General features: G+C 41.7%; 1 protein-coding gene across 5 annotated transcripts in view; it reads left to right on the forward strand.

The window, feature by feature from the left end:
* PDGFD (platelet derived growth factor D) overlaps positions 1-23573 on the forward strand; it is a 157459-nt gene that overhangs the window by 85140 nt on the left and 48746 nt on the right. For 2 of the 5 annotated variants that reach the window (XM_009274621.2, XM_009274623.2), the window contains exons 2-3: positions 3188-3392; positions 7418-7598. In XM_009274621.2, coding sequence (XP_009272896.1) covers positions 3188-3392; positions 7418-7598 — 386 coding nt within the window. Of the gene's footprint in view, positions 1-3187; positions 3393-7417; positions 7599-8265; positions 8308-23573 lie in introns of all 5 variants that reach the window. The other 3 variants (XM_009274619.2, XM_009274620.2, XM_009274622.2) reach the window with 3 other exon arrangements.

Consider the following 23573-nt stretch of genomic DNA (forward strand, 5'->3'; position numbering starts at 1 on the left):
TCGGGGAATGGGGGGGCTGGGGCTCCCTCTCGCTCCCTGCGCTTTTGCTTTTCGCGGGTTTGGCCGCTCAGGCCACTCAGGCTCTGAGTGGCTTTGCACTTCATCCCATGTGAGTTATAGAAACAGTATTTATGGCCATTCTCGTCAAAGTTATTTTCTTCCTTTGTGGAAAAGGCATATCTTCATACTGTAATATTTTTATATCCCCTATTTTACTATACCAAGAATTGTCTCCCCATGCTTCTTTCCAGCCTTTCCTCTATAATGACTCTATAATTACTGCATTTACCATGATAGAAATAACAAGTCACTGTGCTTTGATTTTTAAGCTTCTTAACATGTGCAGCTTTATTTCTCCACTTACCTGTTGAACTTGGATAGTGCTGCACCAGACATTACATTTCAGCACTGATCTTGGTCAGCTGTGGTTGACCTGCAGGCAGAGCACCCCGGTCTGGGGGAGTCAGAGTTTTAAGTTAAATGAAAAGCCGTGATAGACCCTATTTTCTTGGGGTACAAGAATGCTGGTAACATACTTTCTCAGCTGGTGTGCTGAATAAAGTGCACAGATTTTTTGTTTGGGCGTATATATATGAGCACATTTGAAAGATACCATCCCTAGCACTCTAATCTCAGCAGCTGACAACTCCAGAGTAAAGCCTGTACTAGGACTGGCTGGGAAAGGGGAACCTTTCCCTCAGAAGCATGAACCACATTGAACCACCCAGTGAAATGCGTGCTGATAGTGGGAAAATGGCAAGAGTTTGCTGTCCAAGAAAGAAGAGCAAAGTACTCTTAGGTATAGGATGAGTTCTGCCATGGTTTACTGCAGTAACTTTTATTCTGTCTTCGGGAATGGTTGTTTTATTCAAAAGTGCACAATTTACTTTCATCAAAACTTGTTTTATTTTTATCCCTTTTCCTGGACATTTTGGACATAGTCCTGTGAAATACTCTGTCCTCTTGGGTGTACTGGGTGTTTTCAGAGTCCGAAGGTCCTCAGCATTTCAGTAGGAACTCAGTAATGTTGGCTGGACATTTTGTTTCATTCCAGATCAGGGAAAAAAACCCCAGAGGTGTCTTTTTTTTCTTTTTCAGGGGGAAAAAAAAAAAAATAGAAAACAGACTTGAGTGTAGATCTTCCTGATCAAAATTGCAACAAAACTGATGGGTGGGTGGTCTGCATTTTCACTGAATTGTCACTTTTCCAATGCAAAATTCTTTGGTCAAAAAAGAACAGAACAAAACAAAACAAAACTGGCTAGTTCTGCACTTTGTGAGCTATGGAGTCAGGGCTGTATTTGCTTAGAAAGGGTGGCTCAGGGTGTGAGAACATTTCATCTTGTATGAAGACTTCTTAAAAATATGTCACAAATAGATCTTTGGAGATAGTTTTTACAGGAAACCCAGACTTTTTTCTTCTAAGTTTCAGGTTGTTTGGAAGCTAGAATTACTACCCTGTCAGAAGGGTACAATGAACTGTTGACACACAACCACGCTTTGCTTACAGCTATGTACAGGGAGGTATTTACAGCCAGAAACCAGTGAAAAGCAACCTGAAAAATAAATGTACTTACCATGAAGTTTGTGCCTTTTCTCTGTGTTCCTGTTTTCCATAAGCATTTATGAAACAAATATATTTCTTTTATTTTAAGAGCTTAGAAAGCTTCAGTCAAACATTAGATTTTATTTTAAGAGAGAGAACTTTGATTACTGCTTGTAGTGGAACTGGAGGTTGACCTGACCTTCAGCAGAGTACTGGGAGTGATGTTAAATTTAAGATCAGGACACCAGAGCCTAGGTGTTTACATGAAAGCTAGTGTCCGAGTTCTCATTAGTAAGTAGAAATTTGGTCAATGTAGTTGGTCTTGACTAACTAAGTCAAGACCTGTCCAGGTGTAGCTCCCACCGGCCATGTTGAGAAGGGCCTCAGCTTGCCCACACGCAGGTGGCTCAGCGAGACAGCACAGCTTCCACGGGACTTCTGCTGGGGGCTGCTGGATGTGCTGCTGGACCTCCCTGTCCTCGTGGAGGCCAGGCAGGAAACCGTACTATGTCTTAAATGGTGTTGCAAATCTCTCTGTGAGTAACTGAACTGAGCCCTAGATCCCCACGCACCACATGGGGAACACAGATAGCTATCTCACTGGTGGAGGCTCAGATCTGAGTGTCCTAACTGGGGACTGAATCCTGCCATGATCTGCGTGTTGCCTTGAAGCCTTCTGATCCTCGAAATTTCACCACGCTGAAGTTGTCAATGCACAAAAAACTAGTTGTTTGCAGTTCTTTGATGCTGGGAGCCAAATGTCAGTACCAGTCGGTAACAGCTGGACAATGCAAGTGCATGGTGCAACTGAGAAGACATTTGGACTTTTAGAGCTGGGTCTTGCCACAGTTCCTGTTACCCTTGGAGCCAGGGATTTACAGCAGCTGAGGCTTTACCTTAGTATAAGTAAACTTTAGGAACAATTGAGTATTTGCTCAGGCAGAAGTTGTGGAATTTTAATTAAGTAAAGGCTTGGCTATTTGTCTTGAAATTACTCAATCAGATGGTTGGTGGGACAGTTTCTGACTTCAGTTACGTCCATGTAAGCATGGAGTAGCTATTTGTGTTAATTATCCATTGACAGCACATGATTCACACCATATAAATAAAATCAAAATGTGACCTAACACATGCTTCTGGGAGGAAGCACTTTAGCATAATAAACAAACTTAGACTCACTCGCATGTACTTCCCTGCAGCCTTGTTACTGCCGCTTTTGTTCAGAGGGCATCTCTCCTCAGAGCACCAAATTTGGGAAGCAGGCATCTTTCTTTACCTTTTTACTTCACTCTGTCTCGCTTGACTGTTCTCATGCTTGCAGCTTTTATTAAAGTTTAAATTCTGTTTTAAAACCAAATAGGTGAGAAGGAAATTATATAGTTGATATCGATGTAAAAGTAATGATATATTTATCATAAAATAAAGAGTCTATGTAGTTGAGTACTGTTGTATTATTGTTTACAGGAGGTTGAATTAAGAGAAAATACACTGTACTTCTTATTCAATAATAACTGCTCCTAGACTCAACTTTTTGTAGACTTTAATTGCAAATAATTTGTGCTGTGTTATAAACTGTTGTGTTTTTTGCCTTCCTGTAACTGGAACAACATACTAATTTCTACGAGTTGTGACTACTAACAGAGAGCAATCACCTCACAGACTTGTACCGAAAAGAAGAGACCATCAGCGTGGCAGGGAATGGCTGCATCCACAGTCCGCGCTTCCCCAGCAGTTACCCCAGGAACCTCCTGCTGACGTGGCGGCTCCACTCCCCGGAGAGCACCAGGATCCAGCTGGCTTTTGATAATCAGTTTGGACTGGAGGAGCCTGAAAATGATATCTGCAGGTGAGTGGCATGTGGAAGTTTGCAAAGGGCTCCTTAATACCACCTTCAAGCTTAAGGATGTGGCCACTGGCATGAGACTGCAAACCAAAACCTGGGTATCTGTGGCTGGGTCTAGGATGTCCCTGCTCGGAGGACAGACCTTCAGGGGTCCCTTCCAACCCAAATTGCTCTTTGAGTTTATAAATAAACGGAGCTATCCTAGACTTGAAGCAGTTTTGGCAGGTTTTAGTCCTTCTATAATATTTTAAGCACAAGGCACTTGTACGCTCAAATCCAGCTACCTAACAACTCAGGTACTACTTTAATAGGATTTTGTCTCTATCACCTCTGTCATGTTTCAGCCAGGCAAAAAACATCTTTTTCAGTAGGTTGAAGGCTCTGGGAGGTGTGAGTGAGTAGGTACGTGTTTGTATTGGGGTGTGAGGGACAGATAAAAATGCATTGAAAAATACAATTATGTTCTTCAAATTATTTGTTTGTCTTTAATGTTATTCTTCACTGGTAGTTTCTTTTAAAACCTTTAAATATAAGTCCACAAACATCAGTGTACTCTGCATACTAATATATCTAATAAAGTATACTATATCCTGGTTGCTTTGGTTTCCCCTTTTAAGCAAAAGCGACCATAAGCTCAGTTGATCTGGCTGATTAACCCAGGTGGATAAACTCTTTGCATTAGCAGAGCACAGAGGTGAATCTTGCCAACATTCACTAAAACAGTGTAAATCCATGGAGTTTTTTGTTTATATTTCTTTTATTCAGCTATCTGTTCTGCGGGAGAGAGCAGGCTCAGGATTCCCGTGCGCTCTGAAAGGCAGATTACTGTGATGCTACTTACATAAAACACTCAAGTCTCAGCTTCCAGCTCTCTGCCTGATCATGTTGTTACTTATGCCTTATCTATGCAGAGAACTGGGTTGTTAGGTTTTCTGCACACCCAGCCTCTGCTTATCTTATCTTCTTTGTCAATTAATTTGCATTTATAGGGTTTGGCAGTTCTTTGGGGTTTTAAAGGGTAGATTTTTTTGTTTTGTTTTGCTTTGTTAATTTTCTATGTTACCAATAGGGAGAACCATTTCTGCAGGTTTGCTTTCCATTTAGTAATAAAAGAATGCAGCCTGAAACTGGATCTCCTTGCCTGCGCCTTGATGGTCTTGGCAGCTGCTGCTCTGCTCTGGTGCTGTTGGTCCGAGATCCGCAGCAGTCAGTAATGACAGTTACCTCCCAGCACTGCAAACGCTTTCCCAGATTGAAAGCCTAATGCATACAGAAGCAGCCTGTTAATATTTACATAGTGGATAAACTGTGGCTGACCTTAAAGCATTGCAACTTTGAAACAGAGGGCTAATTTACTGTGGAAAAAAAGATGAAGTACTCTCTGTCAAGAGCCATTAAAGGTGGTGGCACAGTGAGGGGAAGTCAAGCTGTTACCGGCATTATGGGTTTGGGGACCATCTTCAAAGGCAGTCTGCCTGCTTTTTCCAGAGCAGCTAATTTAGGATGCAGAGAGAAGCAAAGACCTTCCATCATCCATAGTGTCTATAGAAGCTGGAGAAATATCACATTCTTTTCTGAAATAAAGCTTTCCCTGGTGTTCCTGGAAGACCTTTATTTGTGTAGTATTACTTCCAGAGTGAGGAATGGCTCAGGCAGACAGCTCGTGATGGCTTTAAGCCTGTTAAGTACTGTGTGCATAGTTAGATTTTTTGCTAATGCTCAATATGTTTTTCAAAACTAGGTTCCTTTCTGCAATTTCAGTCCCTGACAATCCCTACAGTGCTGCTTTAGAGACAGCTGAGCATGTTTTAATTGAAATGAATGCTGAGAGCTGAGCATGTGCTTGAATGCTGTGCATATTGCACGAGTAATTCAGGGCCTCTGCACCTTACCTTCCTTTTGTACTTGCTTTTGACCTTACGTTTTTTTTCCAGAAACTTCCTAGTGTTTTCTTTCAATTTTTCATTAATGCTAATTATTGTAATTTGCATACTATTAAGACTGAACTGATTGAAATTCATTCAGGCTGAGGAATGAAAAGGTATACTTTAGCAGAACTGTTTCGGAAGGAGGGGAAATATTCAAGGTTTTACAGAATTTTCTAGAAGTGCTGTTAGCATTTCCACAGGCACTTGATAAGAGATGATTCTGAAAAGCAATTAAATTACCCAGCCTCTGAGGCTCTTTGGATGCGCAGAAACAACCGAGATTGCACCTACTTCCATGATCATTGCAGCAAAGCCTCTGCTGTTGAAAGCAGAAATAATCCCGGAAAGCCCATGGATTTGCCCCATTTTTGCCAGGAGTTAGTCTGACTACTGGCCTCAAAAAGTAGAGGCCGGTCAGGGCAATTTTCACCAATGCCTACAAGGTCATCTTATGCTGAAAACTCTTCAACCCCTCATGTTAAAATAAGTGTTCGCTGGCTGTCGTGCTGCCCGGGGGGCAGTGGTAGATGCTCGCACAGGCAGCGCAGAGCTCTGCCTGGGTACCACGTCCATCACCATGAGGGAGTGGGACCAGAGGACAGTGGAGAGAGCCTGAGACAAGTTTATCTCTGTCTGGAACTAAACTTTGTAGTGTTACAAAAAAATGTGTGTTTCAGCAGAGTTTGGGCAGATTTAAGTGATTTGGTTATGGCGAATCTGTTATTTTCTGTTCTGTACAATTTGGGGTTGGTGAATATAAAAGCAGCAGTGCTGATATTCTTAAGCCACATAGTACTTGCATTTTTTTCACATGGACTCTCAGCAGAGAAAAACAGGTCTGTTATTTACAGAGCTATTCAGCTCCCACAACTGGGTAGGGAGGCGGGCGCCTGGCCCGCAGACCCGGGGGTGGGGAGCAGCACATTTCTAGTAAGAATTGGTTAACAGTCTTAAACTCCCTTTTTGGAGGGAGCACACTTTGATAATAAAAACCTTTCCTGGTAAAGACTCCAAAGTTTTAAGGCTTAACTGTACTGTGGGGATGGCAGCTCTCCCTGTGTCTCGTTGCCTGTGCTCAACCTGCCCCTCTTGTCATCACCTCTCCCTCGCCGGCCGCAATTTGTGGGGCCTAATTCTGCCTCCACAGATATCGAGGGACTGTCTTTCTCATAGATGTAGTGAGATCAGGAATTTATTCTCTGCCTTCGTTATTCTCCAGCTCAAGAAATGAACTCAATAAATGACCCAAGCCAGCAAATATGCAGGCTGTGGCAGTGAGTGCTGTCACTGTGTCCTCTCGTCCCTGGGGTTTAGTGTCTGCTGCTCCTGGCAGAGCCCTCTTTTGGCTGTGGCACAGGTGCCTGGACAAGGTGTGACCTTGCACAGGGTAAGACGTGCTGCTGCTTTTCCCCAGGTGAAGAGCGGAGGAGTCCCTGCCACGGCATGCAGAGTGCCAGCCTGCCCTTTTCCACTTGAAAGCTTGAAATGAGTCTTTCCAAACCATCTAGCAGGACCACCATGACTCCTACAAAGAAAGTCCTAAAAAGCACCTTTCAGAGCATGCACTGCCCTGTGTCCCTCCAGCATCTCCCTTTGCTCCCGGCACGGCGGCAGCAGCCCGGCTCCAGCCCTCTTGACAGGTGCAGCAGGCGGGAGCTGGCGGCTGCTGCTGCAGGGAGTTGGGGGGACCACCAGAAAGTGCACAAGGGCTTGCAGCTGCTCAGCTTGGGCAGCCTGCCTTAAATAATATTTTATCAGGTCTCTAAATTATTTATCTACCACATGAAATGCAATGCATATGTTTACTGTGTACTAAGCACATGCAAGTGCCTCTCATTGCTATTGTAACGTGGTAGAAAATACTGTCTGTTGTGTTCCAGGAGCCCAAAACCCAGCCATTTGAGCACTCAGGCAGTAGCTTGCAGCTTAGTGTATTTTGTGCTACACGAGCATGTCCACCATTTGTAATATTTAGTCTGATGTCTTGCAGTGGAGAACAAGGGACAGCTGTTTCTGTGTCTCCAGCTATGCTCCTGTCTATTTGCAACCATCTTCTGTAACCAGAGTTAGCAAAAACTAATCCTTCAAATTGGTTCCCAGGTATGACTTTGTGGAAGTGGAAGATGTATCAGAGACCAGCACAGTTATACGAGGACGGTGGTGTGGACACAAGGAAGTACCTCCAAGAATAACATCAAGAACAAATCAGATAAAGATAACCTTCAAATCCGATGACTACTTTGTGGCTAAACCTGGATTCAAGATCTGTTACTCCCTTGTGGTAAGTCACCTAGCTGTGTCATGGGTGAGAGACAGATTGTAGTGTAAAAGAGCATCAGTACTTGAAAACTGGATGGTGTAGCTAACTGCATTGGATCAAAACACTAATTGACTGAAAGTATTTTCATTCCAGCAACTACGTTAATACAGATCAAAGTATTTTTGACATCCTGTCATTAAATATAAAATAAAGTCAAGTCCAGGCCAAGATTTACACTAATAACATGTTTCAGAAGCACTAACACTTTCTGCACTGAGGCTGCACTCCAGTGCCTCGACAGATGCTGCAGAAATAGTGAAGAAATGGCTGCTCTATGAACTCCTTTTTTATGTTCATTTGAGGTCAAATAAAAAATACCTTGAGGGGTTATGGCTGTGATTCTGAGTTAGATGGAGAGGAGTTTATTCTACATGCAATAAAATTCCACATGCAAGACAATGTGCTAAGGCTCAGGCTGTATTTTTAACCACGTATAAACATGCCTCTTTGTATATGCAGTGGCGTTAGCACTGTATCATGTACTGTTTCAGTGAGATGAAAACCTCTTCTTTTTTTATTTTGGTTTTGTCTTTAGCGAGCAGGAATGCTCATTACTCTAAGTAGATTTTGATACAAATATGTATTCCTTTGTATTGTCCTGATTAATATTATAATGCTTTTGGTGCAGTGTAGCTCGAAAGAGGCAGATTTTGCAAACATTCAGGAAATGGTAAGCATTATTATACTGTCATCATTATTTTTTCATATCCATCACACTTCTTATTCCCTTTTTATACAGTCCACTGTTATTTAACAAGAATAAGAAAGCCTGCAATAGCAATAATGTTAATGCTGTAACAGGAGAAATCCACTCTTTGAGTCATTTCACTTCAACCTCTCAGCTTTGCATGCATGTATGCCTATGTATGCTAAAAAGGGTCCATAAACAGCACATTGTCAAGACAACTCTGAAACTATAAAGATTGTGCTCCCTTGCATTTAAATTGTTAGGCTTCTAGTGGAGTAATGCATTGCACTATGAGTAAATCCTGAGCTCTAATTTACTCTAATTTGAAGGTAATCTACTAAAACTAAAATTTAGGCAGAACAGTCTATGAAAGACCACTGGGCATAAAAATGAGACAGTGAAGCAGCCTCTTTTGACACTACTTGTATTTCAGTGCAGCCACAAAAACTCTGCTGCATTTAGCAAGCTTTATTCCAGACCACGTACAGCTAGTCTGATAGTATTAGGCTTTCCAAAAATTAATGTTTTCACTCAAAACACGGGAGACTCTGCACTAGAAAGCTCAAAAAAGGCTACTGTATTTATCTAATTTCAAAACTATGAGCAAACAGAATTTTACAGTCTAGCAAATCTATTCGGAAGAATACTCTCCAAGAGCACCCTCTGATTGAAATACTGTTTTTTTCTCAGAAGGAAACCATACAGGTGATTAGTGGCATTCGCACATCACCATGAGATGGGGGGTGATACGTACTTAGCTGGATCTCAGATTCCAAACCGTCCAACCTAAAACTGCAGGATTAACATTCAGCAGAGTCAGCCCTTATTCGATAGTCCCCACAGTCGCTTAGAGCTCAGTTCATAGATACGCTGAGCACTGCTGACCCCTGAAGGTTGAACTCATTGTGCGTTTCTAGGCGGCAAACCAAGGAGCATTAATGAAGCATGCAAAACCATATGGTATTTTGTATCAGAGGAAATGAAAGGCCTTTACGTTGCTTTTTTTCTTTCTTTTGTAACCTTCTCCAAGACAAGGCTACTTCTGGGGGCTTTCTTGGAAAATGGTGCACAAGATATGTGCAAAACTTTAACTCCCTTTTTTTTCCTTATATTTGGAGTTTGGATCTGTGTGGCAGTTGTTTATTTGTATGCTAGACTCTGATTGATAATTTTCCAGAGAAAATTGAAGCAAGCAATTTGGAGAGTTCCCTTGAGTTTATTGATCAGCTTCATCTCCTGAGCGTGGTGCCAGAATGGCTGGGTGAATTTCTTGCCGTTACGCATGCAGCCAAAAAGCCTCGCAGCCTTGCTCTCTGGCCTTCTCATTTATGAATCTTCAAGGAAGTCAGTTAAGTTCACTTCATTTGACGCAGATCAAGTTTTTACCTAGTTCAGCGCTCTGCATGAGGCACAAATGAGGCACCGTAGAGCTTAGCAGAAACATACTTCATTATCTTCATGTACTTGTGTTTTTGCATTAACTTTACATTTCAGTTCCATTTAGAGAAACAAAAAGGGATTATTTTTCTAGAGAAGACATAAGTTAGACTTGTATCCATGAAAATCATGTTTGCCCTTGTAAAACAAGGCATGCAAAGTAAGCAACGCATGTAAGACAGAGGGGCTCAGTCACTCAGGATGGTGGGATTAGAATTCAAGGTGACTCTGAAAAATTAGACTAAAAAAAATATGAGGATGATCTTTAACAGGACAAGGTTGAAAGCCATACAGATGTATGGGAGTAATTTACTGTCCCAATATAAGATAAGGGACAACGGGAAAGGGAGCAGATCTGTGAAATAAAGTCTGAGCATCTGAACACAGCATTTAGCAACCTTTGCTTGCCAAGGCTGGCTCCCTCCACCTTCTTCCTTTTCCTCTCCCCGTGTCCTCTGCCTCTTGGCACCTTTGCCTCTACCCTCCCCTCTGTGTGTTTGAGGGACTAGGAAGGCTGGAGGGGGAGCAGCGAGGGTGGTTTTGGAGAGAAGGGGCAGATCCAACATGTTGCTGCCTGTTGCCTGTCCCTGATCTGCTCTTTCCCCATGAAGCCATAGGACTCCTTGGGGGTGGGAGCTCCAGGGTGGAGCTGACGCCAGGAGCTTATTAGTGACTTGAGTGTGCCCCACCGGTTATCTCAAGTTGAATAAGAGTCAAAAGTGTCCTAATGTGGCTGGAAAAAGTCACTCCTACTCTGTGCTGTCTGTGACGGTGCAGAAGGAGGCAAGTATGTGCAGCTGGTGGCTGGTGTCTAGGGACACTTCACACTCAAAGCCCCCAGTTGTGGCTGTGCAGTTTGTTGGCTTAACCTGAGTATCCACACAGAGAAATGTCTCTCTCAAACCTCTCTAAAAATTGTCTTTTCCTTCAAGCTTCACAGACCTAGAGCAAAAATGGTCTGGAGCAAGCCCTGGACAGCTATTAGGCATGAGCCTCACTTAGCTGCAAATTTGTTTGAAATTCCTCCCTGCTATTATCACTTAAAGTGGTTATTTCTCAAACTTTTTTTTTTTTTTACTTTTCTTGATGGAGTTGCCTTAGAAACTTTTATTTGCAGTATAGAAGGCACTGAGGTATTCCAGTCTTTTTTTCTCATGCATTATATAATTTCTTAACTCTAAGGACATAGTTTCACAACAAACACTGTAGAGATATGTGATACAGAGGAAGATAAGTCATCTTAGGTTACTTACACAGTTGCTAGAGGGGAGCTAGGCACTGTCAGGAGAGAGGCCTCTGGGTTGCACACCTTAAAGTAGATTACATGAATATTCCATATTGCCACAAATGTAAAATTTCATTCTATCGCTGCTTGCAGTGCAGTTACCTCAACTGAGGGATCTTGCATGTAGCAAGTAAGTATTCAATAATTACTAAAAATACTGCATCAATTATTTTGAGATGTAGGAATGTAAATTAAGTTACACTGTTACACATGGAAATAATCTTTGCTTGACTGAAGTAATTTTATACAATCCCCTTTTTCCTTCTGAAGTTAAATTTTTCCAATCTCCTAATTCGAGAAGGGAATGTTAACAAGTTTGGACCCCACTTTTACAAGTACATTAGCATGGACATTTACTAAAATAATCTAGGAACTCGTTCAGGAACGTGTTCCAACAATAAAGGTGAATGTTTTGAATTAAAATTCCCAACCCTGCATCTAATTTCATTTTAATGAGACAACTAGAAAACGTTGCATTCCATTTGCTAATTAAAACCACTATTTTAAGTTTATTACAAAAGGCACATATTTGTTATATGGTTATAACAGTAAATTGTTATTGCCTTACTAATTGTTTCGTTAATCCTAAATGAAATCCATATTTGGGAACTTTGACTAAAATCATTATTGGAAACAAGGGCTTCAAGAAAGCTTGGAACATATATACATGTATATATACAAACATGCATATATACAACGATGTAAGGTTAAAAAATATATATTTACATATACATCTTTTTACATATATACACATATAGATGTGCTTTTACCTTTCTTTTCCTTCTAATATAATTCATGAATAGGAAACATCACATGGTTAAACATTGGAACAAGCTGCCCAGGGAAGTGGTTGAGTCACCATCCCTGGAAGTATTTAAAAGACGTGTAGATGTGGTGCTTAGGGACATGGTTTAGTGGACATGGTGGTGTTGGGTTGACAGTTGGAATTGATGATCTTAGAGATCTTTTCCAACCTTAATGATTCTATGATTCTATGATTCTAAAGACGTGTAGATGAGGCACTTAGGGACATGGTTTAGTGGGCATGGTGGTGTTGGGTTGACGGTTGGACTCGATGATCTTAGAGGTCTTTTCCAACCTCAATGATTCTATAGCATTAAGAGCAATCTTTACTTCTTTGGGAATTGTAAACCAACAAAGGTGGACATGTGGTGCTAAACAGGAGAGCATAAGTGCATTTGTCCCAGGATAAACTTATGTGTCAAAATGTGTATCAATGTGTTAGAACATGAGTAATTTTTGCTTGTTTGAAATGACATTTCTTGAATGAGTGAGCCATAAAGAAATTAATGGATTGGGTGGGGAACTTTGGGTTTTATCTTAGAGGCTTTTCCAACCTCAATGATTCTATAGCATTAAGAGCAATCTTTACTTCTTTGGGAATTGTAAACCAACAAAGGTGGACATGTGGTGCTAAACAGGAGAGCATAAGTGCATTTGTCCCAGGATAAACTTATGTGTCAAAATGTGTATCAATGTGTTAGAACATGAGTAATTTTTGCTTGTTTGAAATGACATTTCTTGAATGAGTGAGCCATAAAGAAATTAATGGATTGGGTGGGGAACTTTGGGTTTTGGTCCATCATGTGGACTTCTACAGAGAACTAGCTATCTGCTAAACGTCCAGGCTATAGGTCACCACCATTCATATGATCAAAAAAAGAACATTGGTCACAAAGTGGGGAAAAACATCACAGGCAGTCTAATAAAATTTAATTATTTGCTCATGCAAAAAAATGTTGACCAGTCAAAGTTAGTTCAAATACTAGACTTAAACTCTTTGATACTTGTCTGTTAAGCTCACAGGAAAACACCAGAAATTCAAAGCACAATCAGAAAATGAAAATGGGCAGAATAAGAACCTGGTCCTGATACTTGTACTCACAATCACTCTGAATTAAGCAGCTGGCTCCCTGTATTTTAGCAGATTTGTTTGAACAAGTAATGCAGCACCAGGCTGCAGATTTTTTAAATGTCAATAAATAAACTTCCTTGTAAGAGTTAACATGATTGCAAAAAGATTCAACCACCAGTGTGAATACAGATTCATAAAGACCATAAAGGATGATTAATTCTTTATCACTGGCCACAGAGCTGAATCCAGCCCAGGAGTTGCATGAGTCTTTGCTGCTGTGCTTCTGTTTTAGCTTGTCACTTCTTTCACAGAATAGACATTTCATTTCTGTCTCCAAGACAAAATATTCTGCCTGAAAACCCATATAATGTATCTCATGTGACAACAGGCATGATAATGGTGCATGAATACCTTCCCTGCTTTTAGATAATCCACAGAAGGAATCTCAGTAAATTGCTGGGGGTACAGAAGGAGAGGAATGGGGTAGGGGGGAATGTCTTGGTTAATAAAGTGGTTGAACATGCAATAGATGTCGCAATGAAGAAGCAAGAACTTACATGTGGAAGCTTTATCAGTTGTTATTCTGCTACTCTTTCTCTGATTTCAGTTTTGATTGCCTGTCTATGCTAGACAGCAAAGATTTTTTATAAATACTACCCATGTGCAAAACTCGTAACAATCTAAATGATGAAACTTCTATTTTCTTAAGTTCTGGCAGAAGACTATTTTCTGTGTTTTTGCTCAAGGCGTACCATCCTCCTAAAATTATCAGCCAGAGGCTCATCTTTCAGGAGAGAAGTAATTAAGTCCTTTCTAATTAGATAAAACTTGCTCAAAATCTTTAACATTCCTTCCCCAACTTTACATAAGCAGAGGATTTAAGAGATTATCTATGCACTTTTTTTTTTTTTTTACTTTGGAAGGTGGTATAATGTTTTAAAAAGCAACATAAAATGACAGCATGTTAAAAAGAGAGATTGTGCCTCAGTGCATCTTGAGACATGGAGCATCTCAGAGTAATTTTATATGGGGAGGAGCAATGCCTTCCATTTAATGAAGATTCCTGAGAGTCCAGCAAGCCTCGATCTGCTGTTTAATTAACCTCACAGATCTAATCTGTCCTTCAGCAGGGTTTGATGAAGAAACGAGCATGGCGTGGTAGACAAGCCAAGCAGTGTGGTAGGCAGGAACCTTCAAGTTGTCCCAGCACTCAGAGCAGAACAAAAGATAGTGAAGGATATGCAAGAAGCAAAACTGGGGGTCAGATAGCTCAGCAAAAAGGAAGCTGGCATACCTGGGTTGAGAAGGCACGTCTCAACTGCTCCGAGGGCAGCTGAAGTTCCTAATTAAAAGATTCATTCCAACATTTGCATCTAACCGAGAGCTATTTCTCTCTCCAACCTCCTATCACACCTTCCAAAACCCCAAACCTTTGCTGCCTACCTCCTAAGTCTTTCCCGCCCCATCTCCTCTGGTGGAAATCCTTGCAGGTTTTCAGGCCTGTGACCCACCAGCTGAATGCAGCATTTGAGTCAGAGGGAGCCTGGGGGCTGTGGCCAAAGCTATGACCTGACGTGGCCCAACACTTCACAGTCAGTTATCCCATACTGCATCTTATCCCAGTCTTCCCTAGATTGTGGTCTAATGTAGTATTTCTCTTGGCAGGTCTCTTCTGAAGGTCTGATGCCCCTTCCATGTTTACTCCTATTGTCCCAGACACAAGGATTGGTCCCAATCCTACTATGTGACTCTCTGAATTTTAAATTTCATTAGGGGTCTCCCTGTCTTGTGTCCTAATTTCTAAAGCCATTTGTAAGTCAGAGATGATACTGATAAGAGAGTGATGCCCAAAAGTAGGTTTCAAGGAGAAGAGGAATCACCTACCAGCTTGGCATTAGAGGATGCTACAAGTACTAGAGGGAAGGAGTGATACAGGAATGGCAATGAAACAGTGGCAGCAGCAAAGGCAAGGGAGGAGAGTTATGTATAGTCCATGTTCAGAGATAAAGATAATTGTGGGTAAGGCAAGCACACAGAGTGAAAGAGGCAAGCCCACAGAGAGAGACAAGGCAGCAGAAATGCCAAAAGGCAATGGTCAGAGAGGTAGAAGAAGACCCAAACAAGCAAAGATTCTTGAAAGCTGAAAGGAAAAATAAAGAAGCCAAAGGACAGAAAGGGTGTGACTGACAATATCAAACTTAGCAGATACATCATGGAAGATGAGGAAGAAGAAGCTTTCCATCTTTACCAGGAAGATGTCCACGTGTCACTTGTTCATTACAGTAGTTTCATTTGGACTGAAGAAGGGTGAATGGCAATTAAGGAAACATTTTTAACAAGGGAATGAAGGGAAGGAGGGACTTGTGTAAACCAGAGGAGCTGTGGCAGCATGGTTAGGAAAGAAAGGAGGCAGATGAATTGGAGATTTTAAACAGTGGACCTGAAATAGGAAAGACTGGGTCTAGGAGAGGAGGGAAGGCAGGTCTGGGTCGGGTAGAAAGCAGGGCAAAAGTAGGACCATATCAATACATCAGCCTCTTTTGGCAAAACCTCTGACTGTGAACTTGAGGAGTAGTAGGGGTGGGTTTGGGGATGTGTCAAAGGTGAAAAGAGTCAGCCAGGAACATGGGTGAGGAATTGAGTTATGGCCAGGGAAATACAGACCTCCTGGCAAGGAAGATACCAAAACCAGAAGCAGCGGGATCCAGTAAGCACACAGAAGCTCCTGGAAGCTGTCAGACTTCAACTGATAAAACAATTGTTTTAATCAGAAAGGAAAATAGACCTTAGTGTCTGTGTTTTCCCAGCTGCAAGCATGTGTGCTCGGCAGTTTTGTTGTTTGAACAGCATGGTGGAGAACTGGGCATTTCCTTTCCTCTGTCCCTGATTTGTTGACAGCTTAGTTAAAGCGTGACTCCTTTGCAGGATGTTGTCATCGCTCTGTCTTAACATAATGGCAATCCTGTTGATGTCCAATTCCTGTTGAAAACGCTACATCTTTGATCAAATAGTGCACTGTTTGAGAATTCACCAAACTCGTGGCGGTGGCCAAGGACAAGAAAATGTGGTACTTTAAATCTTCAAAGGATTATACAAACACAAGTGTGTTATTTTCGAATCCAGTATCCTGTCCCAAATAGTTGACTCTAACAAGACTTAGAGGCATTGTTCATTTAGACAGCTTTAGATTTTGAAGGACTGCATTTCCCGCTGGCAATACTTACCTGTTTTAAGAATTCCTGAGGAAGTCAGTGACCCAAAGAGGAAATTCCTACTTTTCCAAGGTAAGTTAGAGATACAAAGACAAAAACAGAGAAAGACCATCATGTGCAGTACAAGAGGGTTACCCATGTTAGACAAAAAAATCCCATAGTTTATTCCTTGTAGAAGCTCAACAGCCTTATTCAGCATCAACATGATTTCTTGCAAAATACAGCAGAAGAAAATTGGAAGATGCAAATTCCAAGAAGCATGCCACCATATTAGTGGTGAGATCAAACAACTACATAGCGTGTAAGAATAGCGGATAAGGGCCACAGGAATGTTGCAGTTGTTGGGAAGTGTGTAATACTGGCAGAATAGCAACTTCGTTTTTTTTAATTAAATGAATGAAGTGAACCCCAGTCTCATAGCAACTGGCCACGCTCTTGCCACTGTATTTGGCTAAGTGAGGAGATGTGTGAAGATTCATGGTGAGTTGTTTATCCCTTCAGCTTGCATGCCCATGCTGCTTCCCAGTTCATAATCAGTTTCTAGTCCTAACATAGCTGCATACATAAAAAAATTCTATATGAAAGCTAATCTTCTCCTTGTTCTTCAAATGTCAGTTAGGGTCAAGCAATATCTGTTAAATAAAAATACAGAGTAGTACACTCCAAGTAGGCTTCCAGTGAGCCATAGTTCATGAATTACTGGTCAGTGGCAAAATTGTTCTATCGGACAAGTAGGAAATGAAACCTATCCCCAAACTTGTTGGGAAAAGCTTAAGTAACATTGATAATTAGAGAAGTAAATCAATGATTCCTAACAGTCTGGAAGTCTTGTGAATGACTGGTGGTTAAAAAATGGATGGAGGATATTCAAGATATTTTTGTATTAAAACTACTCTGAGAAAATCAGTTAGTTTTAAAAAGGATTTATGATTTCGGGCTTTTTTTAGAGCTTGCCAGTCTTAAAATCAGTAATGCTACTTACCACATATATTGGACAGCTTTTTCAGGGTATCCATAAAGCAATTTTCTTAATTAACATTAAGCATGTATAGGTAGCAGAAAGTTAGGCTGGATGCAGCACTGATAATTGTAATGCATGAAATGAAAGGGTACATTTTCTGTGCCATAATGAGCATAAGCTGGGAGAGGGTAAAGGCCATCCTCTTCCCTGACTTTGCTTCACATGTTTGTGTAACCAACAGAAAATATCAATAGCTTGGACATGGTATTTGGACGCTGCAATAGGGACAGGCCAATAGTAGCCTCAATACAGCTCCTGTTAGAAAACATGGAAGGACCTTGTAGCTAATTTGTCTGCTTAGTGTTGACCATTAGGAGGGCACCAGAAGGAGAGATGGGAAATACAGTAGCAAACTGGACATGCCACAAACACCTCATCAGTGCTAGTGGTAGATGTGTGGACCTCTCTGTGTCTACACTAAAGAGGAAGGTTAAATCCAACCGTTCTCACCTAAGTTTACCCTAAACCACACATCAGTGTGTATGAACACGAGGCGAGTTTAGACTGTCAAACTTTTTTAACAGCACTCATTAACCTGTCCATCACTTGAGCTGTTTGGTTGATCAGTGGGACTATTTTAGATATTGTTGACTTGAGGATATAATGCTGTTTCTGTAAATCCATATTCTATCCTTTAATTCCACTTTAGCAACAGTTGAAGAATGTTAGCTTGTGGAATGATGATAATATATGAAGAGTTTACTTACTTACCTGCCTTTTATTTTGGTTTGGTGACTCTGGAGGGTGTTTTATAGAAATCTAATTATAGATGACAAATTTGTAGGGAGAACAGGGATGCCATGTTTGATTCTATAACAAGGTTAATTAGGCCCTAAGGTTGTATTACAATGCTGCAAAGAGGTGTTAATTAACTCCTGGTGCTTCAGGGTGGCAAGGCTGGTCTCTCCTACCACTGTGGCCACAAGGGAAGAAGAAATGGCCTGTTCTTCCCAGCCCCTGTTCCTGTTGAGCAGCCTCTTCTCTAGATTTTCCATGAAAGCTGAAGGTGCAGCTTAACTTTAATGTATGTCATCTGTGTTGGAGAAGAGTAGGAAGTCAGTCTGATTTCAGGATTTTCTTCTGACAGACTTCCAGAGGAAGTGACTCGTGAATTGAAACACGCTAGACCTCCAACCTGCACTGAGGAACTTGTGAAAACCCATCCCAGCAGGTGTTGGTTGCAAGTTGTCTTTTAAATCAAAACAAAAATGGTATGTCTTCACAGTCTTGTGGAGAGGTGGGCTCCTAGGCTCAACTTCACTGTTTGTATTCCACCCATACTATTTATTTGACCATGTGTCAACGTTATCTTACAAAGCCTGGCAGCACAATCCTGCTCTTGTACTCATCTAGCCCAAGTTTGGGTTGCAGGGTCTGTTTCAACCTTAGCACTGTTCAATGTGTTTGTCATTTTTGGCAAGCCAGGGAAAACAATGCATTGTGTAGAATACATGCTTAATTGCTTACAGAATAAATCTTTGTCTTGTTTGTTGCAACAGCTGTAACTGCTGGAAAATAATTACAGCCCCGGATCAAATGATACTGATTGTTTTAAGATTTCCGAGTCGAAATTTAGGGGGGGGTTGTAGGCTTTTTCTTGTTCAGTAATGTGTAATGCAGCCAAACATAGTATCTGATAATTTAAAGATGTGAGGTCATTCAGCCCATATTTCTCTAAGGACAAGAATTTTCTGTACTGTAAATTTATTGGTTGTTCATCTAGTATCATTTTTAAATATAACAAGCGTAGGAGCATACCTCACGGGAGATTAAACCGTAGACTAATAAATCACTGTCAGAAAGAAATTTTTTCTTTGGTAATCAGTTTTAATTTTCCTTTTTTTAATGCCATACCATTGCCTGCAATTGTATTCCTTCCTAATTTATGGTAAAGAAGTCTGTTCTCTTTGTCGTGCATGTCTATCTCCTTCAGATATTTGCAGAGTGCTCTCCCACTTCTTTGCTTATTGTTTAGTCAAGCAATGATGTCCATATTTAGCTTTTAATCTTTCCCAAAAATTCCGGCTATCCAATCCCCACAGAGTTTTTTTGATGTTCTTTTCAAAACTTTCCCATATTTTCCCAGCTTTTTACAATGTCTCTGTGTTAGTGAAAGGAGCTGAATCTGGTGATCCTAGTGTCACCAGGTCTGTGTATGGGTGGAGGGTCACCTGCCACGGTACCCTGCGTAGGCAGTCTATATGGCAGTGGCCAGCTTGGTTGCCCTAACACTGGGAATGTGTCTTTTGATGTGTTTTCCTCTGTCAGCTCAGTCCATCTTTGAGCTCCCAAATTTCCTAGGTTCCTCCTTCCACTCAGCATGTAATTTAGGAACACATTAGGTTGCATTTTTCCAGGGTGAACTTTCCCTCTGCTGGGTTGTGATAATATTTGCGATTTTTCCACGTCCTCAGAGAAGACGGCCGTGCCCGCTGTTGCGCTGCCTGCAGGTTTGGACGCAGCGTGGTGCCCCCAGGGAGGGTGCTGGCCTTGCAGCCGCGGCTCTGGGCCAGGCTCCACTGCTGCCTGCCTTGACGCCTTCCCACAGCCTCAGGTCTTCCCACCTCGAAGACAGGCACAACAAGCCTCTATAAAATACCACGAGATTAACTTCTAAAAGATGCTACAGAGGCATGCTGTGTTGTTCCTGCTTGCGGTCTGGGACTCTGTGCCAGCTGGATGGGCTGCATGGCCAAACTGAGACTGATGAACAAAGGGGTTTGTCTCCTACTCTCTTTTCATTTGGATGCTTTCTTTTTCTGTGCGTGGCAGACTTACCTGAGGTCCCCTCTAGTTTAAGCAATTGTATGATTACAAAATGGAGAACAGCAACCCCAGATTCCAAACCAGAAAAGATGAAACAGCAAAAATCAGCTCCAGACCATGCCGAGCCACTGAGCTTTTTACTTCTGGCAGCTGTTTTGGTGAGTGGGAGAAGGCTGGTGACTATTCTTATCCCTCCCCCCCTCCAAGGGCTGCATCATAACTGGAGCCCTTGGGATCTCTACACTTCCTTTTAACAATTTTCAGTCTTATTCTGACTCTGCAGTTCCAGGCACAGGTCATCAGAGAAGGTCCCTCCTCCATGCTGGAGAAGCTGGTGTGCTTGCAAGCTGGCACTCTTCTTTGCTCAGCACATTGCTTCTAGCTTCAATGACCTTCATGCTATACACCGCATTTCCAAAGACAGTCACAGCGCTGTATAAATCTAATTTGTATTTTCTATGCATACATCTTTATTAAATTTCCAACCTTTTGTTTTGCTCTGAGCACTTGATAAAGTCCATGCATGTCTTCATAATCATACTGATGACAGGTATGTCACAGAGTGTTTCTGTTTTTCCCTTACACATGCATATTCACACACACATCTTCTATTAGTTGCAGGGTTCCTGTCACTTTAGACTTGATAGGATAAATCTTATTAGAAATTTTTTGGCTAAATGGCACTGTTACATAAAATAATCCCCTGTCTGGTGCTGAGCTCTGTGCTACTGAACTGAACACCTCCTCAAACCCAGTGCCTGGGTTGTTACCATAGTCCTTTGCCTATAACCCCCTGTCTATTTTTTCAACCCACACATTTCTCTCTGTGCTGAACTGATTTTGAACATACATGTCTTGCCAAAAAAAAAGATCTATCACATTTCCTGTCTCTTGTAATACCAAGAAAAATGCAGTTCTGTTTTCCTCGATTGTCAGTATGATGACCAGTCAATGCTTAATTAGAGAAGATCCGAGCCTGTAACTACACAGGGTCAGATTTTGCAACTCACTGCAACACTGGATGCTAAAACTAATTTTTAGATCTGTGGAATTTGTCTATCTTGTTGTCAGATCATTTTTAGCAGAATCAAATAACATCCAATTTTTCTGTGACCCTTGACAACAGGGTTTTTTTCATTTTAATAGTTTTTGTTTGGGGAAATATTTTAATTGTACAAATTGACGTTTTGTGGCAGACGAAACTTACTTTCCAGGTCCCCTTCTTTTCTTAACCTGCAGAAGCCTTTTTTTTTAATAATACTTCTGATCTTGGCAGCTATAGAAATACTTCTTTTTAATCAATATTTGTGTCCTGATGTATTTCTTAGGTGATGTGTGGTAAAAAATACTCTGTAATGAAAGTTTCCCTCAAACTGTAGGACTCAGGCACCATGTTTTCTCATTGTGTGTTCTTGATTCTAGGCACCGTTGTTCAATCATCAGTCATATAACGAAGCATAAATACAAGCTCCCTTGTAGGATCAGACCCTCTGATAAAGAAGTCTGTGTACCCCAAATTGTCAGCAAAGACTATGTAGTTTTAAAGTATCCCAACTTGTCAGAAGAGACTATTAAACAGTCTGGGTGTGAACCAAAGCATAGGCACAAGGCTGTTTGCACTCTCACATCTTTAGCACGGCTAGTTTGGGGCCAGCGCAGGCCTCAGGCTGTTTCCAATATGCAGTTTGTTGTGGTTACTCTTTTTTGCAAGGTAATAGTTGTGTCCCAGGACATGAGTCGTACCGTGTCTGATCAATCTCTACCTCATTTTATTTACTAATATAGATGTAGCCCAAAAGTTCTTACATGGAGGTCGTTCTTTTCTTTCATTTTCTCGTCACTGCCTGACAGCACCATGAGTGACAGAGTTAACAGCATCTGTAAGCCCTGGGGTTCAATGTTTGCAGACTTATGGGTAATTTTAAAAGAGAATCTTATCTTTGAGAAAAAAAATAAAAAGAACAAACAAACCCTTAAACTTGGGGAAATGGCCTAGAAAGAATGAGGCTAATTTTTCAACTGCTGTAAGGCAGGGTAAAACAACCACCTTTGGGCCACAAAAATATATTTCGCACCGAGGTTTGGCCAGTAAACTTGAAACAAAAAAATGCTTGGAAGAACCTGGACACTATGAGGATAGGTAGTCTGACTGCTCCGTATGGTTTGTGTTGCATGCTGAAGAGGCTGCTAGTGATGGAAATAGGCTGCTGAAAACTTTGCGTTCTCTAGAAGTAAACAGACATTGGGAATTCGGTGTAGGAATGGGTACCTAAACCAAACAAAAAGCAATTGCTGTTTCTACAAATGAAGTGAAACTTTTGCACCTGACTGGAAATGAGATCCTCATTTCAAAATGTGCATTGTACTACATGTCCGTATTAGCTCTGAGCCACCTGACCTCTAGGCAGGCATGGTGAACACAAGGTCTTCTGTGCTTATCTTATGCTCATGGTTAGTGGAGAGCCTGGATATGTCGGTCATATTCTTATTCAAGCCTTTCACCCCTTTTCTGCATATGCATGAGTTTATACAGAAAAATTAGTATTATTAAGCTCTGAAGGGAAAAAAAAAAAGTAAAGAGCAGTCAGGGCAGATAATACAAGGCAGCAGAAAATAGGACACTCCGCTCCCTTTATATGTAATTGATCTCCATCACAAATATGTGACAGTTAACACTCTGCTTTCCCACCTTAGCAGCAACTTTGTGCGCTGGGATTGCTAGCTCAGTGCTGGTTCAGGTATGTTTTCCAGGTGCATTAAGTAATAGATTAAAAGCAGAGAAAACACTTGGAATGCCAGCAGCTGAAATCTGGAGGCTTGCACAGCTGCTGATCTTCCAATGGTGCAGTGGCTGTCCAGGAGGGTTTGTCATCCTGAATAAAGACAGACAGGGTGGCCAGGAGGGCTGTATTAAAACCAGCAGTAAAAACTCAACAGGCTGTTGGTTTGGTACATTAAAAATGTTGTCTGGTGTTCAGGAAAGACTCAGAGTTTTTGAACCATAGACCAAAGTCTTTCTGCCGGAGGGTACAAGAGCTCTCTCCCCATGTTTTCTCCCCATAAGCCTGCATTGCTGATGGAGATGGACAGCCTAAAAACCTGGCCTGCTCAGCCCAGCACTGCGAGGCCAGGGTGGCATGGGTTTGGTGCTACCTTGGCGTCTTCATAGATGGGGTATGAAGCTACCTCCTGCAATTTGTATTGATACTGGTAGCACACCTGGATAGGTTAAAACTAACTGTCTGTTCCTGTTGTCTGGAGAATACCTGTCTTTGGTTTCCAGAGAAGCCACTGGTACCCACAAGGTCTGTGGTGCTCTCTTCTGAGCACGACCCTGTCCTGCACCTGTGGGAAGGTGGTGAAGGCATGCAGATGTTCACACACCCCCACCAGTGAGGAGAGGCCCCACCTCTGCCTGTGATCCCCTGGGAGGCAGTGACTTGTGGTGGTGTGGTATCCCCTTGGTGATTTGTGGTGGTGTGGTATCCCTTTGGTATGGGAAGAGCATCTCCCTGCACTCTGGGGGAGATCTCAGTGTGTGCAGCCATAAGTCACCCTTGTGTGCCATGCCACCATGTCACACTGCAGATGAGTTTCATGTTTTTCTTCTTTTCTCAGCCCAGGCTGCTGGCACGAGTTCCTTTCTGAGTC

The sequence above is a fragment of the Aptenodytes forsteri genome, unplaced genomic scaffold, assembly GCF_000699145.1.
Source record: "Aptenodytes forsteri isolate BGI_AS27 unplaced genomic scaffold, ASM69914v1 Scaffold352, whole genome shotgun sequence".
Classification (NCBI taxonomy): domain Eukaryota; kingdom Metazoa; phylum Chordata; class Aves; order Sphenisciformes; family Spheniscidae; genus Aptenodytes; species Aptenodytes forsteri.